Source organism: Chroicocephalus ridibundus, chromosome 14, assembly GCF_963924245.1.
Source record: "Chroicocephalus ridibundus chromosome 14, bChrRid1.1, whole genome shotgun sequence".
NCBI classification, from domain to species: domain Eukaryota; kingdom Metazoa; phylum Chordata; class Aves; order Charadriiformes; family Laridae; genus Chroicocephalus; species Chroicocephalus ridibundus.
This window is the reverse complement of record NC_086297.1, coordinates 1,455,783-1,481,868: the sequence shown is the minus strand read 5'-3', so window position 1 is coordinate 1,481,868 and position 26,086 is coordinate 1,455,783. Positions and strand designations below refer to the sequence as shown.

Below are 26,086 nucleotides of genomic sequence, written 5' to 3'. Positions count from 1 at the left end.
AAAAAACCCAATATCATATACGTTCTTTTCTCTGTAATGAAAGGCAGAAATGACAAATCTGGTATAATCTACCTCTGAATATGGTATTCAGACAACTCTGAATATATTATGTGAGGTATTTTACTAAATCCAAACTGTTTTAAAAATGTGTTGCATACATAGTTGCAGGTATACATTTATAATTCTGTCCCACTATACTACCAGCTCTGCTGAGGCTGGTTGGGAAATGAAAATGTATCTGCGTTCTCTGCCGGGCACAGGGGCTGTATTTGCACACCGTTGTAGGTCTTGCAAAGCCAGCTTACCGGTGACATCCATCTGTTTTATACCTAGTGTAAAGGAGTTAATGACCTGAGTCGTTAAGACTGTCCAGGCGATCTGTATAATCCTTCCACACAAATAAGATACTGTTGCAGTTAACCATTACTTTCTCTTAAATTTTTAAGAATAAGTAGTAGAGGTCTGATTTCTGTCCTCCCCCCTGCTTTTTTAGCCTGACTGAACCTGGCAAGTTGAAAATCTGTGCAGCAAGGTCAGATGTACGAACCTGAGAGTACGCGAACCAGTTATTGACGGGTAGGCTTAGAGCATAGAAGTAGGCAGCAGTCCTAATTTATCAATATTGGTTTCATGTAATCTCTATACTTTGACTTCAAGGTAGGTTTTTGATGCTGCTTTGAGAAGGTAGTTCGAGGTTTGCAGAAACTGCAACGAAAATAAAGGTAAACCACGACGCAAGCAAGGTGTAGCACTACACAGGTTAGTGCCATGAAGGTGCTGTGTGACCTCGTGGTGTTACAAAAGAGCTTTAAGGAGCTTAGTAACAGGTTAAGGTGATGGGGAGAGACGGTTGTTTTTCTCATTAACTGTGTTACCCTGGAACAGACTGTATCTCCCTGGGCCGTAGGCTGTTTTAGGGAGAAAGGTGTTGTAAATGCCAAGTGGAAAGACTGCATATAGCACTTGTGAGTGTTAGCCCGGGTGCTCTCTTGAGATAGCACTCTCTTCTAGATGGGGTGAAACAGTGGCAGAAAAGCTAGCTGATGTGTTATAAATTATATATGATGAAAAAGTTAGGGTAATGTAATTTTTAAAAATTCCCCATGGATTCAGCACACTAGTAACATTCAAAGGTAGCACTTCTTCGGACTTGTAGTTGCTTTATAGTCTACAGACTTGTTTATATTTAATGTAAAAGGGATTTTCACTATTTTTTTACAGGTTATAATATATTAGAAAAGCAGAAAGACGAATATTGCTGAATCCCATTTCTTAATTGTTACTCTTCTTGCTCTGGAAATATTCCTAGTAAATTTATTTAAACAGTACTGTGTATTTAAATAACAAAACCAGTACTGCTTATTTAAATAACAAATGTAGTTGGTATTTAAATGATTTGTCAATTTTGAAGTAGTACCCTGTTTCTGTTTAATGTAATTGCTATATTTAATCTTAGAAGGAGCTAATGCTTGCCATGTGACAGATTCATTCATTGCTTGGTGTCGTGCAGAAAACACAAGTCGGCCAGTAATATGGGCCCCTTGGGGAAATTCTGTGGCCTCATTGAAAATGCAAAGCACGTGAAACAGCAACATAAAAGTTATGCAGTGCTCCAAGCTACTGTAGAGGCCCGCAGAGTTTTCTGGTATATTCTGAGACTAATGCAGAGAGTGATTTCGTGCTTATTATACCTCTGTTGGAACTCCGTAGTCCCATTCAGAATTGATTCTTGTTCGGAACCCAAAAGCAGAAACTGAACAACAAATTCTGAGCGTACGCAGAGTACCCTGCGTGTTGCTGCCAGTCAGGCCTCTTCTGCCACTTCCTTTGAAAAATCAGTACTTGAAACCTAGAACAAATTATGTAGGCAAGAATATGAATACCTGTTGTTGTTGGGCAACTAATTGTGTCATAACAGTGGAGCCACAGCTTTAAAGGTTGTTTAGATGGGAAGATAATACATGGTGTTTATGGTGGTTAAGATTTTATAAATTTACCATTTGAGTTGGGAGAATAGTCTTGACTATTACAAAAATGAGTCAAAAATGGCTTGAAAAAACCCCACTGATTTCTCTGTAGATGATATCGGGCAGTTCAGTTAGACTCTCTTAGAAATGTGTTCTCTCCGCTCTTTAGGTTTGCAGCTTAATTCGTTCTACTGAACAAATAAATACTGTGGTCTAGTAGAGGCATTCGTGTTTATTGGAAAGGCTCATCTGACCTGTTGTTTTTCGTCCAAAAGTGGGAGTATAAAAGTGATTTATTTCTTTAAATATCTGTTGTACTTTTCTAATAATTCTAAATTGTAAAGTTTATGACTTTTGTCTTGATGTTTTTGCCCCTAGTTCTTTGGAATGCTTGTGGTTGCAGAGCTCTTCAGACTATGGCTAAATGATGTGTGGGTGACTGGGGCTCAGCAATGGCTTTTCTCCTTTATGGGTCAACTTAATAGAGAAGATTGGTTCTGTTATTTATTATTGTAATATTTCATTTCTGTCTCGCTAGTCTGTGTCATATATGAAAGCTACTAGTAACAGTATTTTTTAGCAGATAACTCTCAGCTGACAATATATCATGATAACCTTCGCACATCACATAATTTAGAAAACAGTTTGAAATTTACAGCAGTGCCTTGTAACTATGACAGATGACTATATACATATATATATAATTAATAACAACATGTTTTTCTGAGTACTGTGCACCGAGAAGTGTTAGATAGAATGAATTGCCCTCCATTATGTATCATAAATCTCACAAATCATGTAGTGCATCTTCTGCTTGTTTGCTTTGAGAACGCATTGAGTGTTCCTCACCATGTTCTTCCTTGTTCTCATCGTATCCATTTAGCATTTTCTGCTCTGGGTAGCTTTGCCGGGAGGATGGAGGGCGAGGGATCAGCCTGGAGATGCAGCGTGCCAGTGGAGAACTAGCAGTTAGTCTGGTTTTGCCGCACAAGGCCTGGTTTGTTCTCTCCCTTCCTCCCCGCGCCCCTCCCCGGGCTGCTGAGAGCGTGTTTATCTCCAGCAAGCCGGAGCTGGAAAGGGTGAAAGCTCACAACCAGGTTATATATACACCACAGATCAAAATCATGCTGTCAAAACATGAAAATTCCTCAATAATTTTCTTTTTAATTTTAACTGTCAGCCTCGAGATGCCACTTGCTCTCGAGCTACTGTGCATAATGTGTGCCAGCTCGCTTCTACTTATACTCTTGTTAAAATGTAAAGCAACAAATTTCCTGGCAGTCTCTGCAAAGTAGTGTACTGTAACTTTCATTACAAGAAGGTGGTGAACATAATGTGACTTCTGAACAGCTGCAATAAGCGATGTGAAGTTATTAACATCTTTTCAAAACAAGTAACAAGTGAGAGGTTATTTTTCATCTCTATTCCTAAAAAATGCCATGTTATTTTAAGCAGATAACATTTTGTTTGCACTTTTCTGAACTGAGTAAATTTTTACATGAATTCTCTAGCTCAGTGTTGCTTTGTGAAATTAAGAAAACTTTAAAAACTAATGCTAAAATAAGCTCTAATGGCTGGATTTCAAGATGAAAATTTGGATTTTAAATTTTTTGTATGGAAATGATGGCTGCACACGGCATTTTAGTTCACCCTTGTCCTCTTACCTTTAGATATATGACTCCATAAGAGCTGCCTATTCCATTGTTTATTTTTATGCCAAACTATGTGGTTCTCATTTGAGTATTCCCAAAAGGTGAGGCAGGTCTGATGCTTCTGAATCGCTTACTGAGGGACCAAGTTCTTTGGAGATAGGGAACCCATTACAAATACAAATGGGAGACAAAGGAAAAAGAATTGAGACGGTCAGTGTTGAGGTGCACACAACAGGCAGTCTGTCAGTAGACTGAACAGAAAGGTTTAAAAAAGTTCAGTAGTCAGCATTGATCATTGAAGCCTTATTTTTGAAGTGTAGCTTAAAGTCCGAAAGGACAAATGCTGTCTGGTTTGCTTGTTTTGGCAGCTGAATTGGAGTTTCCATTGTAGTGTGATTGGCATCGTTTTCATGGAAGTTCGTAGCTCAGGTTCAGGACCGTAGCAGGGGCTGGGGCAGAGCGCGGCACTGTCTTTCCTACGTATCGGTCTTGACACTTGTGATTTATCATATTAGAAACAAGGTGGACGTTATCTCCAGTCGAGTGAATTCCTTAACATGCTAGGAGAGGCTGTCAACTCACAGGTAGGATGTGACTACGGTATTTCATAAATATTGCCCAAAATAGATGCCCAAATATGCAGAGTTTTTGCGGTGTACACTCTTGCTGAATAAAGGCAGAGTTGGAGCAGCCGGTCTAAGATCCTAATTTGAACGGCAGGCATCGGTGAAGCAGCTCAGTTCTACAGCCTTTCCAGAGATATTTGTCAGACCTGTTGCATAGATTATTATGTTCTATTTTGCAACTGTGTGATGACTGCATACAAAAGTAATTAGTTAACTTTTTTGTTTTCTGAAGGATGTAACGAGATATTTTTTTTTTATGTGATTTACTTCTGCAAACATAAATCAGCCTATTGTCTTCCAGAGTGGAAGGTTTGGAACCAAAAATACAATTTGGAAGTGAAACATTTTTCAGCTGCAAGTAATATTAATAGTAATTGCCACTTAGTGATCTTTCAGTTGGTAGAAACAAACCATCGAAATGATAATTGTAGGATTCTCTGGGATTTAGATTGATTAACAAACCAGACAACCAAGTGGGCAGCATACATTGAGCCAGAACTCTGGCTCTTGTAAAGTCGACAGAGCTTATCTGGAATCAGTGGAGCAAAGCCCATTTTATTCCATTTGCCCAAAGAATAAACATATGCCATGTCAGAAATAGAACAGTTGGAAACAATTGCTGCATGGGATGATGATGAAAAATAGCTGGAGAAAGATATCAGGGTGATTAAACGTCTTTAAAGCCAGACGGCTGACTTAAGGCTGTAAATGAGGCCAGGCTGGCATTATGGTGGAGTCATCGGTGTGTGTGCAGTGACACGAAGGTGCACTTGGTAACAGCTTCCCCAGCTCTGCATTAGGTGAAAGAAAGTCGTAGTTGTTTTAAATGGGAAAGAGAACTGGTAAAGATGGCTCGTGAAATGAGCTGTTGAGAAAAATTGAGATAATTGCATTTGGGTTCCGCTGAAATTGAGGATGCTCCGTGTTTGCAATTGCCAATCAATTGAAATAAATTTTATTCTTTAGAAGAAATAGTGTATTTTTATGTATTGGAAATGCAAAATTTAAAGTATTCAGGGAATGTATTTACCTGCAAAGAAATTGTGAATTACTTTTGAATCATTTCATTATAATCTCCCAACTTGGTAGTATGGTGTTTATTTCAAGATTTTCACAGTCTCAAATCTAGCTTGTTCTGTTCTCTTGAAATGTGGACTAATTTTGAAATATCTGAACTGAACTTAACATTAAGAAAGAACCTGTAGTGAGGCCTAAAAACTAAAATACCTACTTCTCAAAGGAAGCACATTAAAAATTGTTCTTTTTATGTGTTTTGGGAGGACATGTATGACCTATGCTGTGTGACAACCTGTAGCCTCAGTCACGTGACGTAATTCAATTAAAATAAGCTTTCCTTATCTCAGAAAGAAAAAGTTCTTTCAGATCATTGATAAATTTTAATGGGAGTCATATTGTAATCAGGAGCTAATTTTCTTTTCCCATTATCTCCTGCCATTCTGTGATATGAGAACACTTTGTTCTCTACAACGGTCTTCACTCAGAGCTTTGGTTTCTCACAGAAGCAATTAACTAGTGAAGACGTTGGATCTTCATAGACATCTTCACCGAGGCAGGCAGGGGAACAAATCCCGTGCCCGAGGACGGGTTTCATTCCAGCTTAATGTTCCTCACTTACCCTCCTGCTCTTGCCGCAATGCACATCAACAGCTCCTGTTACAGATAGGGATTTAAATTCAGGAAATGTGGCTTCATAGAATCGTTCATCCCATGCTATATTTTAACGCTATGGGCTGTCTTAAACATTAAAAATTTATCATTGTGTAAAGTCTTTTGATTTTTAGATGTGCATGCCTGTCTCCTCTTTTATGATATTGTTTACTTGATGCCTGCCTTTCTTGTGTGTCTGTATTTAACATTGGGCTCTGCTTTCTTTCATTGACTTAGAGCTGAAATATCTGACTATAAGTTTTATTTCCTCCGTAATTATATATGTTACAACAGAAAAAGAAACCCAAAACAACCTACGCCATTCTAACTGTTGGTTTCCCTTTTCTTACTAGTTTGCTGTTTTGTGGTTCATAAGAGATGCCATGAGTTTGTTACCTTCTCTTGTCCCGGGGCTGACAAGGGACCTGACACCGATGTAAGTACATTGACATTCAATATGTTGCTTTTACACGTAGATTTATGTTACATCTAACTGAGAGAATGAATTACAAACAATATCAATGGGCTCTTTATGACAGATTACTCTATGTCGTTTTTAACAGTTCTGAAGTGAATATTTAAGGACTGTAAGATCTATTTTTGCTAAGAAAATTAACAATGAATGTGTGACCAAGAGCAATATCCCTCAGAAGGTGACAACCCTGAGGTGTTTACTCAAGCACGAAGTCAGCATTTTATTTTTATTTGCTTTATGTTGGATGTATTTGATACTAACAATTCCCAGTAAAGGCTGAGGCTTTTTCTGAGCTTTCTTTATATCCATCTTCTCTGAAGGGTATATCTTCAGAGTTGACTCTAGTCCTTGTCCTCTCTGCTCACAGGGGTCTATAGCTCCAGTTGGATGACAGTTTAATCTTGAGCCCGGTGGCTTATCTGAGACAGGTTTTTGAAACAACTATATTCATGCCGGAGCTAGTATACCAGTCAGGATACACCCATTCTCTCTTGCTCTTTCAATACGTCTATACACACGTCGCATTTTTGGTCAACGACCAGTTTTTACTTCCAACACATCTGCTTGCATGGCGAGACACATGTAGAAGAATTTTGTGTCACCCTGCTGAAATAATAAACTAATCTTGTTTGTTCACATAAAAATAACATTTCTTTGGGTTTTATAAGTCCCACTTTACAGTGAAGTAATTTAACATCTGCTTATGGGAACAATACATTCCAAGTGTTCTTTGTCTGAATGGCTCTGTTTTGTTTCTTATAACATATTCATGCTCTAGATTGTAGGCTATTATCTCCTCTGATGAAACACACCAGAAGACTTTTCTTGCTAGGTTTTAATGAGCTTCTCATAGATTGTTTTAATATGCTAGCCATGAGATCGATGAACAATATATGGGCAGAAGCCGCAAGGAGTTTTGGAAAATTTGAGATGTTAAAAAGTTTCCGTATTTTTAAATTTAAATACAAGGAAATGTCGAAGAACTGAGAAGAATTTTAAAAACAGTTTATTTTTTAAACTTTTCACATAATCTAAATTTAGGTGCATCAGAAAAATGCTTAAGTTAGGAGTGTAGTTACCCTATTCAGTTTCTCCTGGTTAGCTGACAGAGGTAGTCACTTCCAGAGAGAAACCAGGTCTTGGGTGACCTCAGTCATACCTGTGGTTCGTCCTTCTTCTCTGGTCGCAGAGACACTTGAGCGAGGGTGAGATCTGACAGTCTTGTGGCGGCACACTGAAGTTGGTGGCACAAACACTGCTGTCTTCAACATCCGTCTCCTCTTCCTGACTTTCCCCCTGCCCCTCCCCACTTACAGAGGGGTGACCCTCAGGTGAGCCTGCTCCTGAACAGCACCTTTCCCCGGAGATTGTCGAGCTTCAAGTTCTACTGCTTTGGCAAGTGCTTACAACAGAAGCAGCTCCACAGTACTTGAAATATCATTGCTAAAATCAACTGAATGACATTAAAAATATAATTGTGACCTTTCATTTCACCCTTCCATCTTTTTCTGTATTCGGTTCTGGTAACTCATTAAATGCTCCATAATTTCATTTGTATCTGTATCTCCAGCCATCTTTTTCTTCCTACTCAACGTTTTTGCACTTAGCTCCTTGTCTCAAATTTTCTTCATCTTCTTCATCTTTCGTCAGCCATTCCTCCTGCAATCCTGGTTACTTGTTGCCATTTAAGAGCCATGACGCCCCAAAAGAACATTGACCCAAAAGTGAGATTGAGAGTATCTAAGCGAAGGGCCCTGCTATCTACGGATACAGTCACCAGAAGTTAAGGACATCCATAGATCAAGTCACGGAGTAAGATTCAAGAAGTCATCATTCAAGCATGGAGCATTTATATTGATTACCTGTGCAAAGACATGGATGTTGCCAAAGGTTTATTAAGTGTGTTGAAAGAGACCAGGGTGTAGGAAGTGCCAGCGCAGCCGCGATGCGTTCCTCAGGAGTTTGGACAGTTATTCAGGGCCGTACATAGAGCATCTCTTTCCACTTAGCATAGAGCATGGCTTTCTTGAAGGAAGTCACTTAACTGAGCCGAGGTCAATTTTTATGACGGGAGTCAAAGGAAGAGACTTTTGACAATAAGGTAGTAGTTAGAGCACTCCCTTGGAAGCCAGCACAGCTGCTTACGGGCACTCACAGAGCCTCTCTAATGCAGGAAGGAAACCAGTCCTCAGTCTGGCTTTGCTCATAGCGTTCCTTAGTGCATTTTATCAAAGGAGACTCTACTAGTAAAACAATCATGAAGGCAGGAACAAGAAATTAAAATTATTCTTCATACCCTTCCTTTGCTGAAAGTTTTTGAATTCTTTAAGCTTTGAAGGGAAGTATGGAGATGGACTCTGTTTGTATAGTGTAACAGTTACAGTGGTCTTTTGGGTTTGGAAGTAGTGAAGTGCCTTGAGCTACAGAAGAGCTAAAATCTAGGTCTCCCCTGTCTGGGTGAGTGTTCTCATTGCTAAACTACCGTGCGGAACGCAGGAGGCAACACCTGCTCTCCCCCCACCTCCCATTTCTAAAAGAAAGTAACGATAGCCACTACTTCTTGTTGCGGTCCAGATGACTTTAGGTGTAGCGGACCCATTTGCATCCCACTGGATGGCATTCGGGTGATTCTCTGAAGTCTGTAATTCTCCGTACACCTTCCATGTTGCGTATGTGGGCAGTGCCAGTACTGACACTGCCTGTGCTGTCTGCTCCAGGACCTGCTTCCCGAGAAACTCTCACCTCCAGTTTATTAGGCAAAATTTATGTATCAGGTGAGTGACTGTTACTACCAAACTGAGTGAAGGTCACCATCACCAGATGGGAGCCGAGGCAGGCGCTGGTGCCTCATCACCCTGATGTGCCTTCTCTATCTATAGCGGATGGTTTGACTCTTGAAAGTGTTCTTGATTATTTCTTTTAAAATATGGATTCATCAGGCTTTTTCTGCTAAAGTTCATAAATAAGAACACACGTTTGTGTGTGAGACCATTTAATTATATCGAGGATCTCTTCATCGCTATAGAATCTGTTATGTGGCAGGTTGTTAACAGTCTTTAATATTGCTGACTCCATTTCATTATTTGTCTTTCTGGCCTTGGTGATTAAATAAATCAGCCTAATGCCTTATTTTAGTATTTGGGTTACCAAATGATCATTTTCAATATTGACACAGAAGCGATATCTCAAAAACACTCTGAAGATTAAAAGGAAACAGAAAATAAATATGTTTTATTAAAATTGTGCTACATTAGTGGGTTCTATTACACAAAGAGGATTGTAGAATGTTATACTTCAATTTACTGAAATGTTTGACTCTAACGCCTGCCCTTGTACAGTTCAGTAACTACTCCTATCCCAGTTAGTACAAGCTTTGTTCTGAAATGTAGTGCGCTACAAAGCTTATCATAATATTTAGCAGATTTTTAAATATTAAAAAGTCCTTTTCTAAATTACTTCATGCAGATGCACAATTAATTTGCATACTCAAATTCTCCAGTGTGTTTGCATGATGTAACCTTTCCATTAATTGTAAGAGTAATGTTGTCATTAATAAATTAATTTTTCCAGAGCAATAATTATATATTATAATAATTATATATTATAATGATGTTTCTTACGTATTATAATAATTTTAAATTATCGTGCACTGTACTTTTAGCATAAATGAGGCAACTCTTACGAACACATCATTAGAATAATTATCAGTTAAATTTGTTTTCTTTAATAAAGAGAATCCAAAGTCCTAACAGCCAGAGAGGTGCCCCGCAATGGGTGACGGTCAGGGTTGGAATGCAAAACATTTCAATATGCAAAACATTTCCCACTCAGGAGCAAAACCGCCTGCAGCAGCCAAGGGAGGGATTTCTTGCAGGTAAGTGTTCACAAACGTCCCTGCTGAGCCCGGCGGTATCTGGGACACGATGGCAAGGACTTATTTATAGATTTGTCTTGAGGCGAGGTAGGATGGCACTGGCGCTACAGCCCTCCAGGGGCGCGCGGAGATTCGCAGCAGCGGGGTTCGTTAGTGGGTTAGGAAGACTCCAAAGGAGAGAAACACCATAATTTTTAGAAACTTCATTCTGACTTCCATGAAAGCAAAATGTGTGCCTGTGGCTGAAGGGCGAGATCGAAGTATATCTTGAAAATAACGCTCTTTTGAAAGAGAGAATTGAACTACTTTAAAAAGAAACTGTGTATAAAGAGTTTTCGATCATGTAGTTATTTTCAAAACTCTTTATAACCTTTTTTGGCTGCAGCAATCCCCTGCAGAAAGGGCGAGCTCCACTGACAATTTTAGTAATTTCTCTAAATATATTTAGCAGTTGCAACAAAAGTTATTTCTTAATTTCTAGATACTTAAATACAGTCAGAACAACAAAAGAGATTTCAGACTATACTATCCACAGATCTTCTCTTATTTCCTAGCCTTTCTTACATGCCGTATAGCTAAGTATTTAATAACTTTTGGCTGTTCAGCTGTATAAAAATCCTGTGGTCTGTATCACGCTAAGAATAGTGGTGTACTAATACTGTCTCTTCATGTAACATTTTTATTTGCTAGAGTATTCTATTGCTGAAAAAGAAGGGATAAATTCTTTTTACTGCTTTAAAATTAAATGCCTTAATAAAGGTAAATGTAAAAGAGACAAAAGCTTAAAATAGCCCTCTTTTTGCTTTACTCAGACTAGATAGAATGTGAGGTTGCAAGGTCTGCGTTTGTGCCAAAAGGAAAATAATACTTGGGAATACAGTGTTCCTCCTTGACTGGTGGTGAAATGATAGTGTCTGGGGAACAATATCCTGTTTCAGATGAAATAAGAATTCACACAATCAAAAAATTTGACGTTTCCTTAATACTTGGCAGGGTGCGAGCTCTGATGTCTGAGCGAAATACCAACTCAGGAAGTAATTTTGTTGCTGTCTAATGGCTCTCTGTAGTTTGAATAGATATTATTCCTCTGCTCTCCACGGCCAGCTCTTTTATGGTGATGCTGTTGAGTACCATTTCACAGCTCCTGCATTTCAAGCCTGCTGCTGTTATACCCTGAAGCTACCTGAAGCATCATCTCCAATTCAGATGCTTGTTTTTGGAAGATTGCTTGGTGTTCGTAAAACCTGTTTTAAATCATTGATGAAATGCTTTAAAACTTGAGTAAATTACTGTGAAAATGTAAGAGCAACCTCAAAAATTGACTGCTGCTGTAACTACCTTTATGAAGATGTGTTTAATATTAAGGAATAACTAGTCCAGTTTCTTTCAAAAAGGATACTTTAAAATTGAGAGTTAAATCTTTATTACCTTTGTTAATGGAACGTAGTGACCAGATGGTGTTCTCAAACTGCATGTGTTTTATTAAAATGTTCCTAATCCGATGCCACATAGAATTCAAAAAAGAAATCACCAGTAATTTAAAATAGGTTTTGGCTGTATTAATGTTTTTCAGTACAGGTTTATAAAACTTAATATAGAGTGGGCAAGAACTCAGGCATCACTGCCTCTGGATCAGCACTATTTTCCTTTCAGGTTTTAATGATATGGGATCCAAAGGAGGTTTATAAGCAAAATAAATAAATAGAAAGAAAAAGTGAAAAAAATCTAAATGAGAGCAAATGACAGTACAGTCAGGGGAGATTAAGTCTGACTTTTCTCCTCAGAATTGCGGCGCGTTCTTAATATTTAAGCACCTAGAAGGGAATGAATGGGTGAGATACGGATGCAGGCTTATGCAAAACGGAACAGCAAAGGCATCCCGTCCCGTTTGACAGGGAAACTGACCTCACGGGTGTTGAAGGTGATATAGATGGAAAAGATTTTAAAGTTGGTAAGCCTCTTGATATTGAAAATAATTGGGAGCTTTATTATCTTAAGCACATTTGAAAAATGAGTCTAACTTTTAACACCTGTGAGGTTCTGCGGGATGCTGCGGGAGTTGAGTGTTTTCATCAGTGGCTTGGATATTGGAATAACGTATAGCTACACAATTTACAGCTGGTGGTAGGGAGGGCTTACAAGAACTCTAGAGGACAATATTTAAGTTCAGAATACAGTTTAATAAAAGAAATGGGAAAAAATAACACTGGGGTGGGGGGAAGGGGGGAATCAATGTGATCTGGTATCGATGGCACCAGTGCAGAAGAAAATCAAGCAGGTCTTTTGTGGGTCAGAAACTCAGTTCTGGCCAACAGTGCACCTCTGATACAAAGGCGATGAATTTCCTCAGGGATAAGTCAGAAATGATTATTCCTTTTTTTTTTTTTTTTTTTTTTAGTAAGGTATTTTATGTCGAATTTTGCAGCTCTTACGGGGAGGAATTTAGAAAAGAACTAAAATGTTACAGGCCTTTGAAGCAGCACATTTGAATCCTTTGCATGTCTGTTGGTTGTAACCAGGTATCATAACGGGGAGCCTGGGGCAAGGGGGAATTAAATATGTAACAGTGAAGTTTTTTTAAGTGTAATGATGGGTAACGGCTGCAATGGGTTACCAAAACTAGAAATTAAGATTTTTGTTTTGGGGTTTACTTCTCTAAACAGCGCTGTAGGTATTATCTGTGCCCTCATCAGACCTAGGGGCGAGACGAGATGAGTCCTGTAAGGCTCCGTCGTGCCTTTCATTTTATAGTTTCTATGATTTTAGAGTTGGGAGGAGAAAGATTGACCCGCAAACATCCATACGCAGGGGGACCAGTGGGAAATTATCATTTGTAAATTGTAATTTACAGTATGACAGCAGCAGGCTTGGGTTTGGCCGTGGGCTTGGAGCAACACTTATGTCCACATTTACTGGGGTATTACGCTATTTGGTTTGCCAGTAGCACCTGGGATACAAATGGATCTTCCTTGTGTGACACCTCTGTACTAAGCAGGAGTAAATTAATATGATTGGGCTATGCTGGGGCGTTTAGTTTTCTTGACCATGTTTATTTTCCGGTTCAGTTCCACGTAACACTGAAAATTAGGTTTTTTTCAATTTTTTTTTTTTTTTTGCCCCCACTGGCCTTTAATTACGCTTCCAGACCGTTTACATGTAGGAAGCTGGTTTCAGAGTAAAAGAAGGTAGTGGCTTTACTGGTGTTGGGGATTAAAAAAACAACCACAAAACAACAAAACAAACAACCCTCATGAAAAGAAAGGGCCATAACTGGAAGCATAGTATTAAGACTTACTGTAGAACTAGTTAAAAAAGGATTTTAATCAGAAAGCTTTGCAGTCTTTTTCCAAGGATAATGAAATGCAGCAGCAGGGCATGTCTGATTTACTTTTAACCATTTGGTTGTTTTTACAATCAAAAGCAACTATTACCTATGTTCGACATCATGAGTGACCTGAACAACAAACAAGCATCATTGATAAGTAGTATAACCACCAAGGTTAGGGTTCGTTTTTTTTTTTTAAACTATTGCTAATCTGAATTTTGGATAATAGGCAGTCTTGTCCTAGAAATATTTTCTTTTTAATTAAAATAAAAATCTTCTCACTTCGTCACAGAAGATCCACAAAGGCAGGAAGATCTGGCAAGATACAGTTTCCTGCTTGCCAGATTAGCAAAGCGCTCTCTTAAAGAGAAGCCGTTTGAATTTTTTGAAGTGATTCTTAAACAGCTCTGATACAATGCCTTTATTAATCTTTCATTGTATACCCTAAACAAAGAAAATATAAAGCCCCCTCTATTTACAAACTGAGATACCAACTCAATGTGTTTGTATGTCTAAGTTTTCTAATTAGGAAAATTATTAATCACGATGACTTCGATTACAATAGGCATTATTAGATGGGGAGAGTAGGTAATATTCTTATTATGAAACATTTAAAATGCAAACATACTTCTGTCAAAATACGATGTTCCTTGCTATATTCCTACTTCCCTTTCCTAAAAAGCTGGTTCTAGGTTACCAAAATAAACAAGATCACAGTCAATGCAGTAAGTACTTTAAATCAAATTCTACAGGACAGCAAGGGTATTTTTGTCACAAAATCAGGTATCTTATTTCTTGTGATTACCCTGACTTCTGAGTCTCTGCAGAGCGTTCAAAGTAGTTTATGGAGAAATAAAGGTTTCATGCTTAAAATTTTGACCTCAAGCCCTTAAAAATCAACTGTGGGGGAAAATTGCTTGTGTAACTTCTCTGATTTGTTTAAATTGTTTTTAAATGGTACTTTGCGCGTCTATAATGGCTCATTATGAAATATGGGTATTTGAGTATGTTGACAATGAATTTCAGTTTGAACAGAATCAGTCTTGAGGAGAGAGAAATTAAAGAAGGAAGTATACCAAAAAGGGCTCTGTATATATTATATTCTGCTCAAATTCAGCCAGCATCTGGAGGAGGTTCATGTATACGGTAGGGAGAATGCGCCTCAGTTTCCTCCATCAAGCGCGCTTAGACAGGTATGGCATCTTACGCCCCTTGACATTCCTTCTCCCCTTACCGGATACTTCAGAATCCAAGTGCTATTTTCCTACCCATCTCAATAAATAAAATCCAGCCATATGTCACCCTCTCCACCTTATGTTCATCACCAGTTGGCAGGCGCTGCCTGTGTTGAGAGACGTGCTCCTCACCTGCCTGTGGGTGGTTTCCCACGGTGCGGTGCCCGTGCCCAGCTTATTTACTGATCAACCCCGTCGGTGCTCCTGCAGAGACGGGCTCTAGTTGCTGTTAGCTGGCTGTACAGCGGTGTTCACGGCACTGCTCGCCTAAATGCCTTCATTTTAGTAGCTGGAAGCGCTTCCCGGGTTACTTGAAAGCAGTTAATGTACTGGACTATGCGTTTATCATCTACTGAGAATACATTCGTACCTTCTATTCCTACATTAAAGCGCCGGCTCCTTTTATTGAAACTGCAGTGGCTTTTAAGCTAGAGTGAATGATCCGCAAGAAAATTAGAATTAAATTACAAAGGAACAGGTTCATGAACTTTCATAACTACTTTCTAATCCCCACCCCTTCCCTCTGCCCTACAACGCAATCCCGGAATCGACTCTCCGAGTTTGTCCATCTGCAGAGGATGAATGGAAAAATTTGTGCTGCATTATTGAAAAGAGCTGCCTGAATCCTCTCCTTGTACGCACCCCACTCGGAGCAAGTGCGCGGTGGGTGACCGCCTACACAGAGTGCGTGACTCCAGAGCCACGGCTGCTTACGTCTTCCATCGCAGCCCTTCAGTGTTTCAGTTTACGGACCTTGCACCTGAGACACTGGATGTGTAGTTTAACTGGCTTCTTGTTACAGTCTCTGAGCTTTGAAAGTTCATAGCTTTGAAAGGTTTTTATTTATAAAGAATATCTTTTTTATTTTCCCAATCCAGAACAGTTCAAATGCTGAATAACTGTATCGTAAAAAGTTGGAATTTATATTTTTATTTTCTAGGCTTTTGCTATACAATATACAGTATAATATAGATGATCCTTGTAAGAGTTAATGGCTAAGCCGAGGCAGTACTGCTGAGAGAGACAGGAAATTTTTATAAATGATGAATCTAAAAATATCAGTGATTTTCATAAGTTAGCATTGGAGAACAATTATTAGGCAGTGATATTATAAAAGCAGAACTCTCAGCAAAGGTATTTCCAGTGGCAAAAAGAAATCTTGTTGACAGGTTTGCAGTTTTAGTGGCAGTAACTACAACGGATTAAGCAATCTGCCGGGTGCTAATTTCACGATCAAAACTTTTTCTAATTCCTCAAGCTGCAAATGACATTATTCCAACAGCCCTTATTCTCCAGTTCTTAGAGTATATTTAGTTGCACAATGTAAGTTAAATTTAATTATTTCCTTGTCATCTTATACTTACCCTTCGCCAAAGTTGTGTCAATCTTTAAACTGTACGTAAATACGATGAGACGATACTGGGGTTCATGGGGGAAGAGTGCTTAAGACTTACTAATAATCTGTTTTCTTATGTGCGATACCATGTGTAAAATGTACCATAGACATTTCTATCAGGTTCCACCCCCACAATCATGTGTTTAAAAAAAAAAAAAAAAGAAAAGTCTGATTATGGCATACTGAACTTATCAGCCAGAAGGAACATCCACAGTCACAGACCACTGAGAAAGCCTTGCAGAATGCCAAACGATTTTAGCACTCTGTGTTTTTTGAGGTGGCAGTTCTTACACCAAAATTAGATGAAATCTTAATTTGGAATAAAATGAGTGGGCTAATTCTGAAAAGCACTGTAGATCCCATATGCTACAAATAATTCTAGAATGTGTCACCAGAGAGCGTACCTACCTATCTTTGTAAATTATTGGTAGCTATTTCCTTGGGGTGCTGGGAGAAGTTTGCTAATGACTGCTGAGTTGAACTGCTGTAGCCTTTATTTCTTAATATAAATCACACAACTCCAGTACACCGCCTACGGGGTTGGCCAAAAAAGAACAACTTGTACTCTGTAGGAGAGAGCCAGTTTCTTTTATCCAGGTGTTTTGACCCTGGAATAGAGAGATGAAAGAGGCAGGAGGAGCAAGGAGGGGAGGGGAGGCAGAGACCCATCCCGACTGCAGGAGAGCAGCCGCCATCCCCTTCCGTTTGAACTCTGTTTATCAAACGGGTCCTGACAAAGCATTTGGGTAGGTTTGAACGAACAAGGACAGCTTGGTTTCATTCTTGGGCATTCTTTTAATTATTTTTATTTTTGCTGCCCATTATTGGGGTGATACTCTTAAGAGATGCGAATAGTTCACAGATTTTTCTTCAGCCTTTGGAAAAGATTGGATTTGTCTTGAAATAGCCGGTGATATCAGGGAACGTGTATTAGACAATATAATTGTCACAGAATATATTCTTTTTTTATAATTGGTCAGATTTTTATAACAACATAATGAAACTCGGTACAAACAGATTTTAAACCAAGTGTATATTACCTGCACTGAAAAACAAAATCCTGATGCTTCTGTTGAAGTAACGTTATGCCAGTTGCGATTTCTTTCGTAATTTGATTTTGGCTATTCCCTTGCAAATAAATAAACTGTAGCGTGACCCGTGTAATTAATGAAACTTAATCCTTAAAGTACCAGTGATCATAGGCTGAGCTCATAAAACTAAAAGCAAAAGCGTATAATAAATTCCGGTAATGAGAACTTAATAGATACAAGAGTCAGAGACTGATTTATTCTTCTTTCTTTTTGTCCCCATGAGAAGGCTACCTGCTGAACTAAGGCTTGAAAGAAATTTCTCTGTGTTGGGAAAACCGTTGTAATCTGTAACAAAGCTACCTTCGGGTCTGTTTCTATGGCAACAGGAGCATCAGACCAGCAAAGAATGGACCAGAAAGGAGATAAAAGTCTCTATAAAAATAGTTATAAAAAGTGTATGCATAGCTTTCACTGCTTTTGTTTCTTTTTTTTTCAAAATTAAGAAAAGAGGGGGGGGAAAAGCCCCAAACTTGAAACCTGGTTATTATGGTAGCTATTTAGATTAGACCCTATGGGCACTGGAGGACTAGTAGAATAATAGCAAATGATTAACTTTGTGGACATCAAGAAGAGTTTATAAAAGACAAAGTGATCTTTCTGTAACTCCTCTTAAAAAAGCATTTTCTGAATCTTTTTATAAAAGTGATTGTAAGATGGGAAATGATAGATCTTTTGGTCTGCAAATAGCCTGGTTTCATTGTCACGGACTATTTTTTTTTTTTCTAGAACAGTTTTCTAGAATATTTTTTTTTCACAGAATCACTTGAAATCTGGGATTATCCCAAATTATTGTTTTCTTCCCAAGAAGATTCTTTGCATCTAATTAAAAGTAATTTGAGCCCTGCAATCCTAGCATGCAACAAGAAGAGGACCTGGCTATCTCTTCTTATAAATAGCTTTATGAAATCCTTCCTTAGTCAAAATCCACTTTTATTTTTCAAGGTCTCTGTTAGTACCTACAGATTGACCTACTTACAGGGAAACGAGTCGTGTTGTGTTGTTAAATCTGAAGCCTAAAATCCCACTCCTCAGCGCACATTAATGGCATTCCTTTTTTAACATAGTAAAAAGCTTTTTACTTCACTGAATTAAAACAAATAAGCATTTTAATAACCAGAGACTTTAATTTATGTGATTGTTCTCCAAGCCTATTCGTTTTGTCATGTTGACCTCGTTTCTACCGAGTGAAATTCAGTTCTCGGTCTTGAGTTTAATGAAGTCAGTGCTCTGCTTTAAATTGGGAGCTGGAATAAGGGAGCTGAAGCTGCTCTGCTGCGTGCTGCTGCCGTCCTCGGCTGATGTGCCCATGGCTCCCAAGCAGCGCTGGCATCCAAAGGGGGCAAGAGGCAGGAAAATGCTTTTGGAGAAGCAGAAGCAAAAAAGATAGGAGGACAGTGAAAAAAAAAACGCAGTAGAAATGAAAGCAGTCCCGTAACTTTTAGCAGAAACATATAATCCCTCAGAGTTTTGTTTAACATCTGTCACTTGTATCTTCATGTGCCAAGAGCATGATTGGACCATTCATGAAAATAAAAAGAACTGTGCAATCAACAGACTTTGTTCAATATTCCTGCATAAAGGGGATTTGCGATAAATAATATGAAAGACTTCAAACGCAAATGGCTTTATATTTAACATGCTTAATTTAGAAACGTGCCACACAGAGGTAAAACTAAGAGAAGTAGAAATACACAGCCCCTTTTTTTTATTTGCTGGAAGCGCATTATGGAATGAGAGGGGTAGAAAATGTTCTATTCTACCATTGCAGATTAATCCTTTGCTCTTATGTGAGAAGGTACAGCTGGTTACTGATCTTACAAGCTCAAATCAAATCAAAGTGTTTCCTAGTGCTTTGTATTTGGCAACAATAAAGCCCTGGGGTCAAATGAGGAGACTGCTTCTGCGCCAGAACCGATACCTGAGCTGCTCCAGGCACCCTATTGAGGAGATACGCCGTATGTCCAAATTAAGTCACTTTTGAGACATAATAGTCCAGAAATGGCTACTAGAATAAAAGTTTATTTTCAAGTAGTTCTAAAATGAATGAGGAAAAAAGTACCATTGTAATTTTTTTCACATTAGCTGTCATTGCTCTGCATTTTATTTTTTTAATCTATCTGCTCCTGTCACAGTAGTCCATTCACTCAGGTTCATTACTGCTTGTTTTGCCAATACTGTTGGGATTTGCTCCAAGAATTTGGGTTATTAGTCACTGCAATAAAAGACCAATGCATCTTAATCAATACAGCCTTCCAAAATTAAACATGTCCTGAAGTTGTGGTTCCAAAGGGTCTTATTTAAAAATGAGGTTCCTCCTTAATAAGTAGAAGATTTTTTGTCATCTGAGGATGTCACACATGAAGATACCTTCAACATGAGATTATTATTGTTTTTTAGTTAAAGCCCTTTGGCAAAATTTGCCCTAGTCTAAAGAGGATATGAAATTCCTCATCCGTGCACGCACATCTGCCATACACGCAGATATTGTTCATTTTACATGCTCGTTAGTGTTTGTGTCCGCCAGCAGAGTCAACGGAGCTGCAATTAGGCACTTGGTTCTTTTGAAAATGGGTGAGGAATTGGTTGGATGGTCGTATCCAGAGGGTAGCGGTCAATGGCTCAATGTCCGGATGGAGACTGATGAAGAGTGGTGTCCCACCGGGGACCGTAGTGGGACCAATACTGTTCAATATCTTCATCAGTGATGCAGACCGTGGGATCAAGGGCACCCTCGGCAAGTTCACAGACAACACCAGGCTGAGTGGAGCGGTTGACACGCCCGAGGGACTGGATTCCATCCAGAGGGACCTGGGCAAGCTCGAGAAGTGGGTTTGTGTGAACCTCATGACGTTCAACAAGGCCAAGTGCAGGCTCCTGCATCTGGGTTGGGCAACCCCCAGTGTCTCCACAGGCTTGTTTTTCAAGGGAAAACTCTATAAAAGAGAGGTGCTCTGAACTAAAAGTGCTAGCAGCCGAATTTTGTAAAATGTACTGAATGCAAAATACTGCTTTGGAAATCTTGATGGTAAAGACAAATTCAGGAGAAGGCCTCAGAAGCAGTGGGTTTCTAGGCAATTCTAACATTAGTACAGAATTTGCATCTAAGTCAGTGGGAGTCTTTTCAGTGCTTAATGAACTGTGCTTGATTTACACGCTTGGTATTTAAACTGTTTCTTTAACAGAAAAATAAAGAGTATGTAAGATCGCGACTATAATGAAACCTAAAAATACACAATATATACTATGTTACATCTATTCCTTTCAGGGCGCTTCGGAAAATGCTGATGATGTAGAAGTGTTCAGCACCTTGTACGAACTCACAAAACCTTTGGCTTTGGTGGCGGTGGAATGATCACACTCCGCTGCTGTAGTAACGATGTTGAATGATGCCTATAAAACCGGATAAAAAATTTATAGTTCAATTAGGAGAAAATGGAATATGAAATGATGCTCTATGTCTGTGCGACCGTGTGATCTCTGTCGAGGACTACCTGCGCAGGGATGAGCTGGGCACTTGCTGCAAAGTTTATTGCAGTAAACGCGCCTTTAGGCACCACGTGTTTTGCCTAAAATATGGTGTTACACAGTCACCCCTATCTTTTTTTTTAAGCTTTGCAGCTTTTATATACATTTTCTTCACTGTGATTAAAAAGAGGTGGAAGTGTAAATAAGGCCAGTGGCAGGAAAATGTTGGTTCCAAGAACTTGCTGGAATAATAATGCAAAAAAATAGATGAGGAAAAATGTTTTAACTGGATTTCTCCAATATCCCTGACCTTGTGCAAAATTATCCAAGTATAGTCAGTTTTAAAAAGTCTGTTAATGCTATTCTAGCTTAAAGGATAACAACTTAAAAGTGAAGTCTGTCAATAAAGGGAGGAAACTAATAGGCAGTAATCAAAAAACAAAGAAAAAGATTGCATTAAGACCTTGCTAATGATGTTTCATAATTAGATCTCCTTAATGGATGGATGGAGTAATCTATTTAATCTTAACTATAGTTTGTGGTAGAGTACTATGCCTTATTTTATTATGTCTCTATAACGAAAGAACCGGCATTACTTTTATACGAAGTACATTTTTTCTCAAAATGCTCTCTTTTCTCAGTTTACCAGACATTTACATATCGCCTTGTGAAGTTTTTCCTTATTCTCTCTAATGGGACTGATCTTTTGGTCCTTTGATGGAAAGGGATATCGCAGCAACATCCTCAGTTATGCAGCGAGTTTTTCAGCCGTGTGTATTTTCAAGTATACACTGCTATTGAATGATTTATCCTTGACTGGCATGCCTTATGTTGAGATGTTCTTTATCTACAGCCTAATTAAACTAAATCATATACCGTCTGTGTCTAGTTCAATTAAAATGAATTGGACAGATTGACCTCCTTAATACTCTTCAAAGCATGTTATTAGTCTGTACAGTCCCTTCAAGATAAATTATCATCTCTTGAGACAATGCTTACTGTCTGCTTGAAAAAAGTTTGAAAAAATACCAATCTGCATAACTGAAATGATACAAAAATGTGTCTTTCCACTTAGAACAGGAACTTAAACAGTAAACCCCATGGAAGTTCCATCAAGTGCAAGCAGGAATACAACCACGTTCCACCGCCTGTGCAGCTGCTGCTGATAACAACCTGCTTTAGGTTGCATTTCATTTTTGTATTCGTGTGTGCCCCCCCGAGATCATGTCTGCTTTCAGCTTGGCCCTGCCCGTCTTCACCGCTCCTTTTTCTCCTTTGCTTCCGGCTTCATTACATCCTCAATTTACCAACTTCCTCGTGCCTAGTTCAAAGGTACTTTCTGCATGTTCATTTCTCTGAAAATCTAATGAAAGTTTCTAACGAGGTTGGTGCTTTAGGATTTGTTGTCTTTCACTACTAAGCAGTCTTTGACACACTTCTTCAATTTGCATTCTACCTCAGCTTCTCTCCTTTGAGGTCTTTGCTTTTTGGGTGGGGTTTTTTTGTTTGCTTTTTGTTTGTTTGTTTGTTTTTGTTTTCCTAACTAGCGTTCATTCTCGTGTTCCGTACCTGCGCATCCCCTTCCCCCCTTTCCATGGGGCTCCCCCAGAGCTTCCGCTCCCACCCTTTTCCCGTCCCTTGGGTGTCACTGTTGGAGCTGGCGTTTTGGCATGGTTTGCACTATGGCAATGATGATGGCATCGTCATTGTTCTGTTCCGATGCTCAGAAGATTGTCTTCAGAGCTCTTCAGGGACGTGGGGGTCTCTTGTACTGGGTGTGAAAGGACCAGTTGTCTACAAACAAAGAGCAAGGGTGCTCTTAGTAGAGATAGAATATTTTACTTAGCTAACAAATCAACAGACAGAATGCTTCATGTATCCTGACTTGACAAATGTTCCATACTTTGTGCATAAAATGAGGAGACACGAAAGATCTTCAATTAGTTTTGCTATGATAAAGTAAACTATTATTTTTGATTCTGCTACTATTCTTAAAGGGATTTATACTTGGCTGGACATTGACAGCGGTATTTTCTTTAAGTTCACTTCAGTGGTTTTGTGCTATCTTTAATGAATTAATTATGCTTTTAACACAATAATTTAACCTTTTATTACTCTCTCGAGCCTTAACTCTTCTATTAGGCGCCTGATCAGGAGCTCATCTTTAGTCCAAAGCCACTATTTTTCCCATGTCTATGCGTGCAGATGGAGTTTTATTTCTTGCTGGAAGTAGTCTCTGCAGAAGATGCTGCCAAAGTATCTTCATTAACTAGCTGGCAGAAGTTTTTAGCAATTGACCACCTTTCCTTCAGATAACATCATTTTGTCTGGAGAATCTTTTAGATTTTTCAATGGCCTTCAGAGTTCCTTTGCAGCCCTCCTTTGTGGAGTGGGGAGGGGTGAACACAGCAGTGCGCTACAGGTCTCGTCAATGAGAATGAGTTTTTTGGCATTCCGCTAATTATAATGTTCGTTGTTCGTGCAGGAGAGTGAGTTACAAAAATGGAAAAGACAGTGAAATATACAACTGGTTTTTATTCTTCAGATTAATTTGTTGAAAGTAACTGTGGAGCAGACTTAAAACACTGTCTGTCTTAACCAAACAGTTCTTCAACAGCACGGTTGCAGCTAAAGCACCTGGTGAACTCTGCGTCGTTACTGGCCTGGGTTTCCCGGGGGGTATTTCACTGCCCTGACCTTGCACAATCCTGCTGCAGCCAGAATATCCTCTGTGGTTACATCCTGAGGTGCTGTGACTGTACAGTTGTATTCCACAAATTTCTTTAAAACATATTTAGTGATATTTTAAAGGGAATGTCATTATTCTGCAGACAAGAAAAATGTTTATTTGTTTGTGATACGGAACAACAGAGAAGACAAACAGTATTTTTTTTGCTGTTGCTTTGTGTGATTGAGTGAAGGCTGATGGGAGTAACTGTTAAGCACTTTGAATTGAAGTTTGAGTTTTAACTACAAAATTCATCATCCTGCAATAAAGAGGAAAATTAAATTTCATTGTCAATACGTAAGATGAAAATTTGCTAAAGCTAGATGTTACTGTGAGTAAATTGAGTTTGAATTCATTAAGAGCCTAGAAACAATCATCAAGTCAGTAATGAAGCAGTAGCAAACGCAAAAGCAGGCTTTTAATATTAGCACAGATTTTGTTGAGCTTGTTGCTTGCTTCTTACTGCTACCTCTTTATTTTCCAATTTTTACCCGATTTTGTAAGGAAACCGCATATGGCTTGTCAGGACACTTAGTCCATCCTGCAGCTCAGTCTTTGTCATTTAAACCACGTTACACCAACTAATTCATCTGACGGCTGCTTTCTCCTGACTGTTTCCCCCCAAGTCAGAAATTCGGTCTGGGTTTGTGCTGAGGAATTCCTGGTGCTCCTCAGCCTGTGCCTGCTCGGAGCTGCCGCGGCACGGCCAGGAGTGAGGTGACACTTGATATTCCTTCAGCATCTCTCAGAAGCCTTCAAGGCACTCCACAATCATCCGTCCTCTCCCTGTCCCTGCTCGATAAGGACCTCAACACAGGTGTTTTACAAATTGGTAATTGGACACAGAGAAAATGAGTCCTGCCTGGATCATACAGCGAACAGGACAGAATTCCCGTTTTCCTGACCTCAAATTCATTCTAGGCCCCCCGTGTGTGTCTGGAGCTCTCTTTGCCTTCACAAAGCACTGTGAAAATAAACGGTATTTGCTTCTCATCCTCAGGAAATGTTTACGAGGATGGGGTTTTTCCTTCTAGAGGAGAGGGAATTGGAGATTTTCTAATCAAGAAGAAACCAAATCCCTTCCTTAGTAAAGGCTCCGTTTGGGTTATTAGAGTGCGATATTTCAGGCATTTATTTTAAGGCCATGTGAGAAGATTGTATCTTTGAAAGATATTGAATATTTAAAGTGAGTGTTCTAAGATGTTCTGAATTCGCAAGGGACAGATTAATAACTTCAAGCTAAAATATTTCAAAATAAGAAAGTTATATTCCAATGAGTTTTTTTCCTACTTAAAATAACCCAGCTGTGAAACTGGAAGTATGTGGTACTAAGTGTTCTTTGTTCAGTGTTTAAAAATAATTCAAAACCCCAGAGATCTGGAAGCAGATGTCTGTACTTCAGGATTCGTAAGGCCCCAACAATGGGAATATCTCATTGTCAGCATACCGATTTCATATTCATGTAGCACCCATTTATTCCCAGAAAAGTTTCTTTTTCCCCTGGTTAGAGCATCGTTTTTAGAGATAGGGGTTTTGCGGTGGTGTTTTTAACTTGATCTGTGTGCTTGGGCTAATGACTGTTCCAGTCTGATTCAGCCTTCTCAGAGGTACAACAGGCATCTCACCCTTCGTACCGTTAAGGTTGTTTCCAATCGTTAAAAAGCCAGTGGAAATGATTTTGAGATGGGTCTTCCCGCCGCCCACCCAGCAGTGCCTGTGGCTCGGGCGGCTGTGCTGGGGACAGCAGGGAAACAGAGTTTCTCCCATGGGCGCGTGGGAGATGCCTCCAGCCTGGAGTGACACAGGATCCACGAAACGTTCACCTGCAGGCCGAGGACGTGCTGGACTCTGCTGCGGGCTCGGAATGCACTAAAAATGGTAATTGCCTAATACAACGTTGGTCTTCGCACACAAGTGCCCGAGCCAAGCCCAGCGCGTTCGCTGGATGCGAAGCGGGACACGCGTACTCTGTGGCAGGGCAGGAGGAGCTCAGGAAACTGCTCTTCCCACACCGCTCTTCCCAGCGTGCCATTAGCGTGACATCTCCAGTTTTCGTGCTTTAATTTTACTGTCTCATTTCCCTTCTTTATTCCTTTGTCATATTTTTTTCTCTCTCAGTTCTAACCCATTCGGTGACTCCATACGGATATGCCCCTCTTCGAACCGAAAAGTTACATTTTTAGATACATACTGCCATTTTAACCTGCAGTTACAAAAATAAATTGCCGTTTTATTGGATTGACTACTTATTCTAAACTGTTCATTTCATGGTGCTGTGGGCATGATAACTGAACCGGTAATATTTGAACACAAATACATGTTTAATCAAGAAGCATTATACAAAGCTTTAGGGTAAAGATTAACAGGAAATGTTTCTTTTTCATAACACTGGAATAATTAATAGTTTTGTGTAGTGTTTTTCATCCATGGCTTTTGTCACTCTTCATTTTTCAACCTGCAGTTTATGTAAAGACAGTTATAATTGTATACATTATTCTCTGGAGAGGGGATGTTTTTAAACACATAATCTTAGTTAAGAAACATTCGGTATTTGTATTTCAGGCATTATTTCAGTCTGTGTGTT

The 26,086-nt window shown here is 39.2% G+C and overlaps 1 protein-coding gene across 2 annotated transcripts in view; it reads left to right on the top strand.

Moving 5' to 3' along the window:
- The window catches only part of PRKCA (protein kinase C alpha), a 156,820-nt gene that overhangs the window by 53,609 nt on the left and 77,125 nt on the right, over positions 1 to 26,086 (top strand). For both annotated transcript variants that reach the window (XM_063352623.1, XM_063352622.1), the window contains exon 3: positions 6,267 to 6,349. In XM_063352623.1, the coding sequence (XP_063208693.1) occupies positions 6,267 to 6,349 (83 nt within the window). The remainder of the gene's footprint in view (positions 1 to 6,266; positions 6,350 to 26,086) is intronic.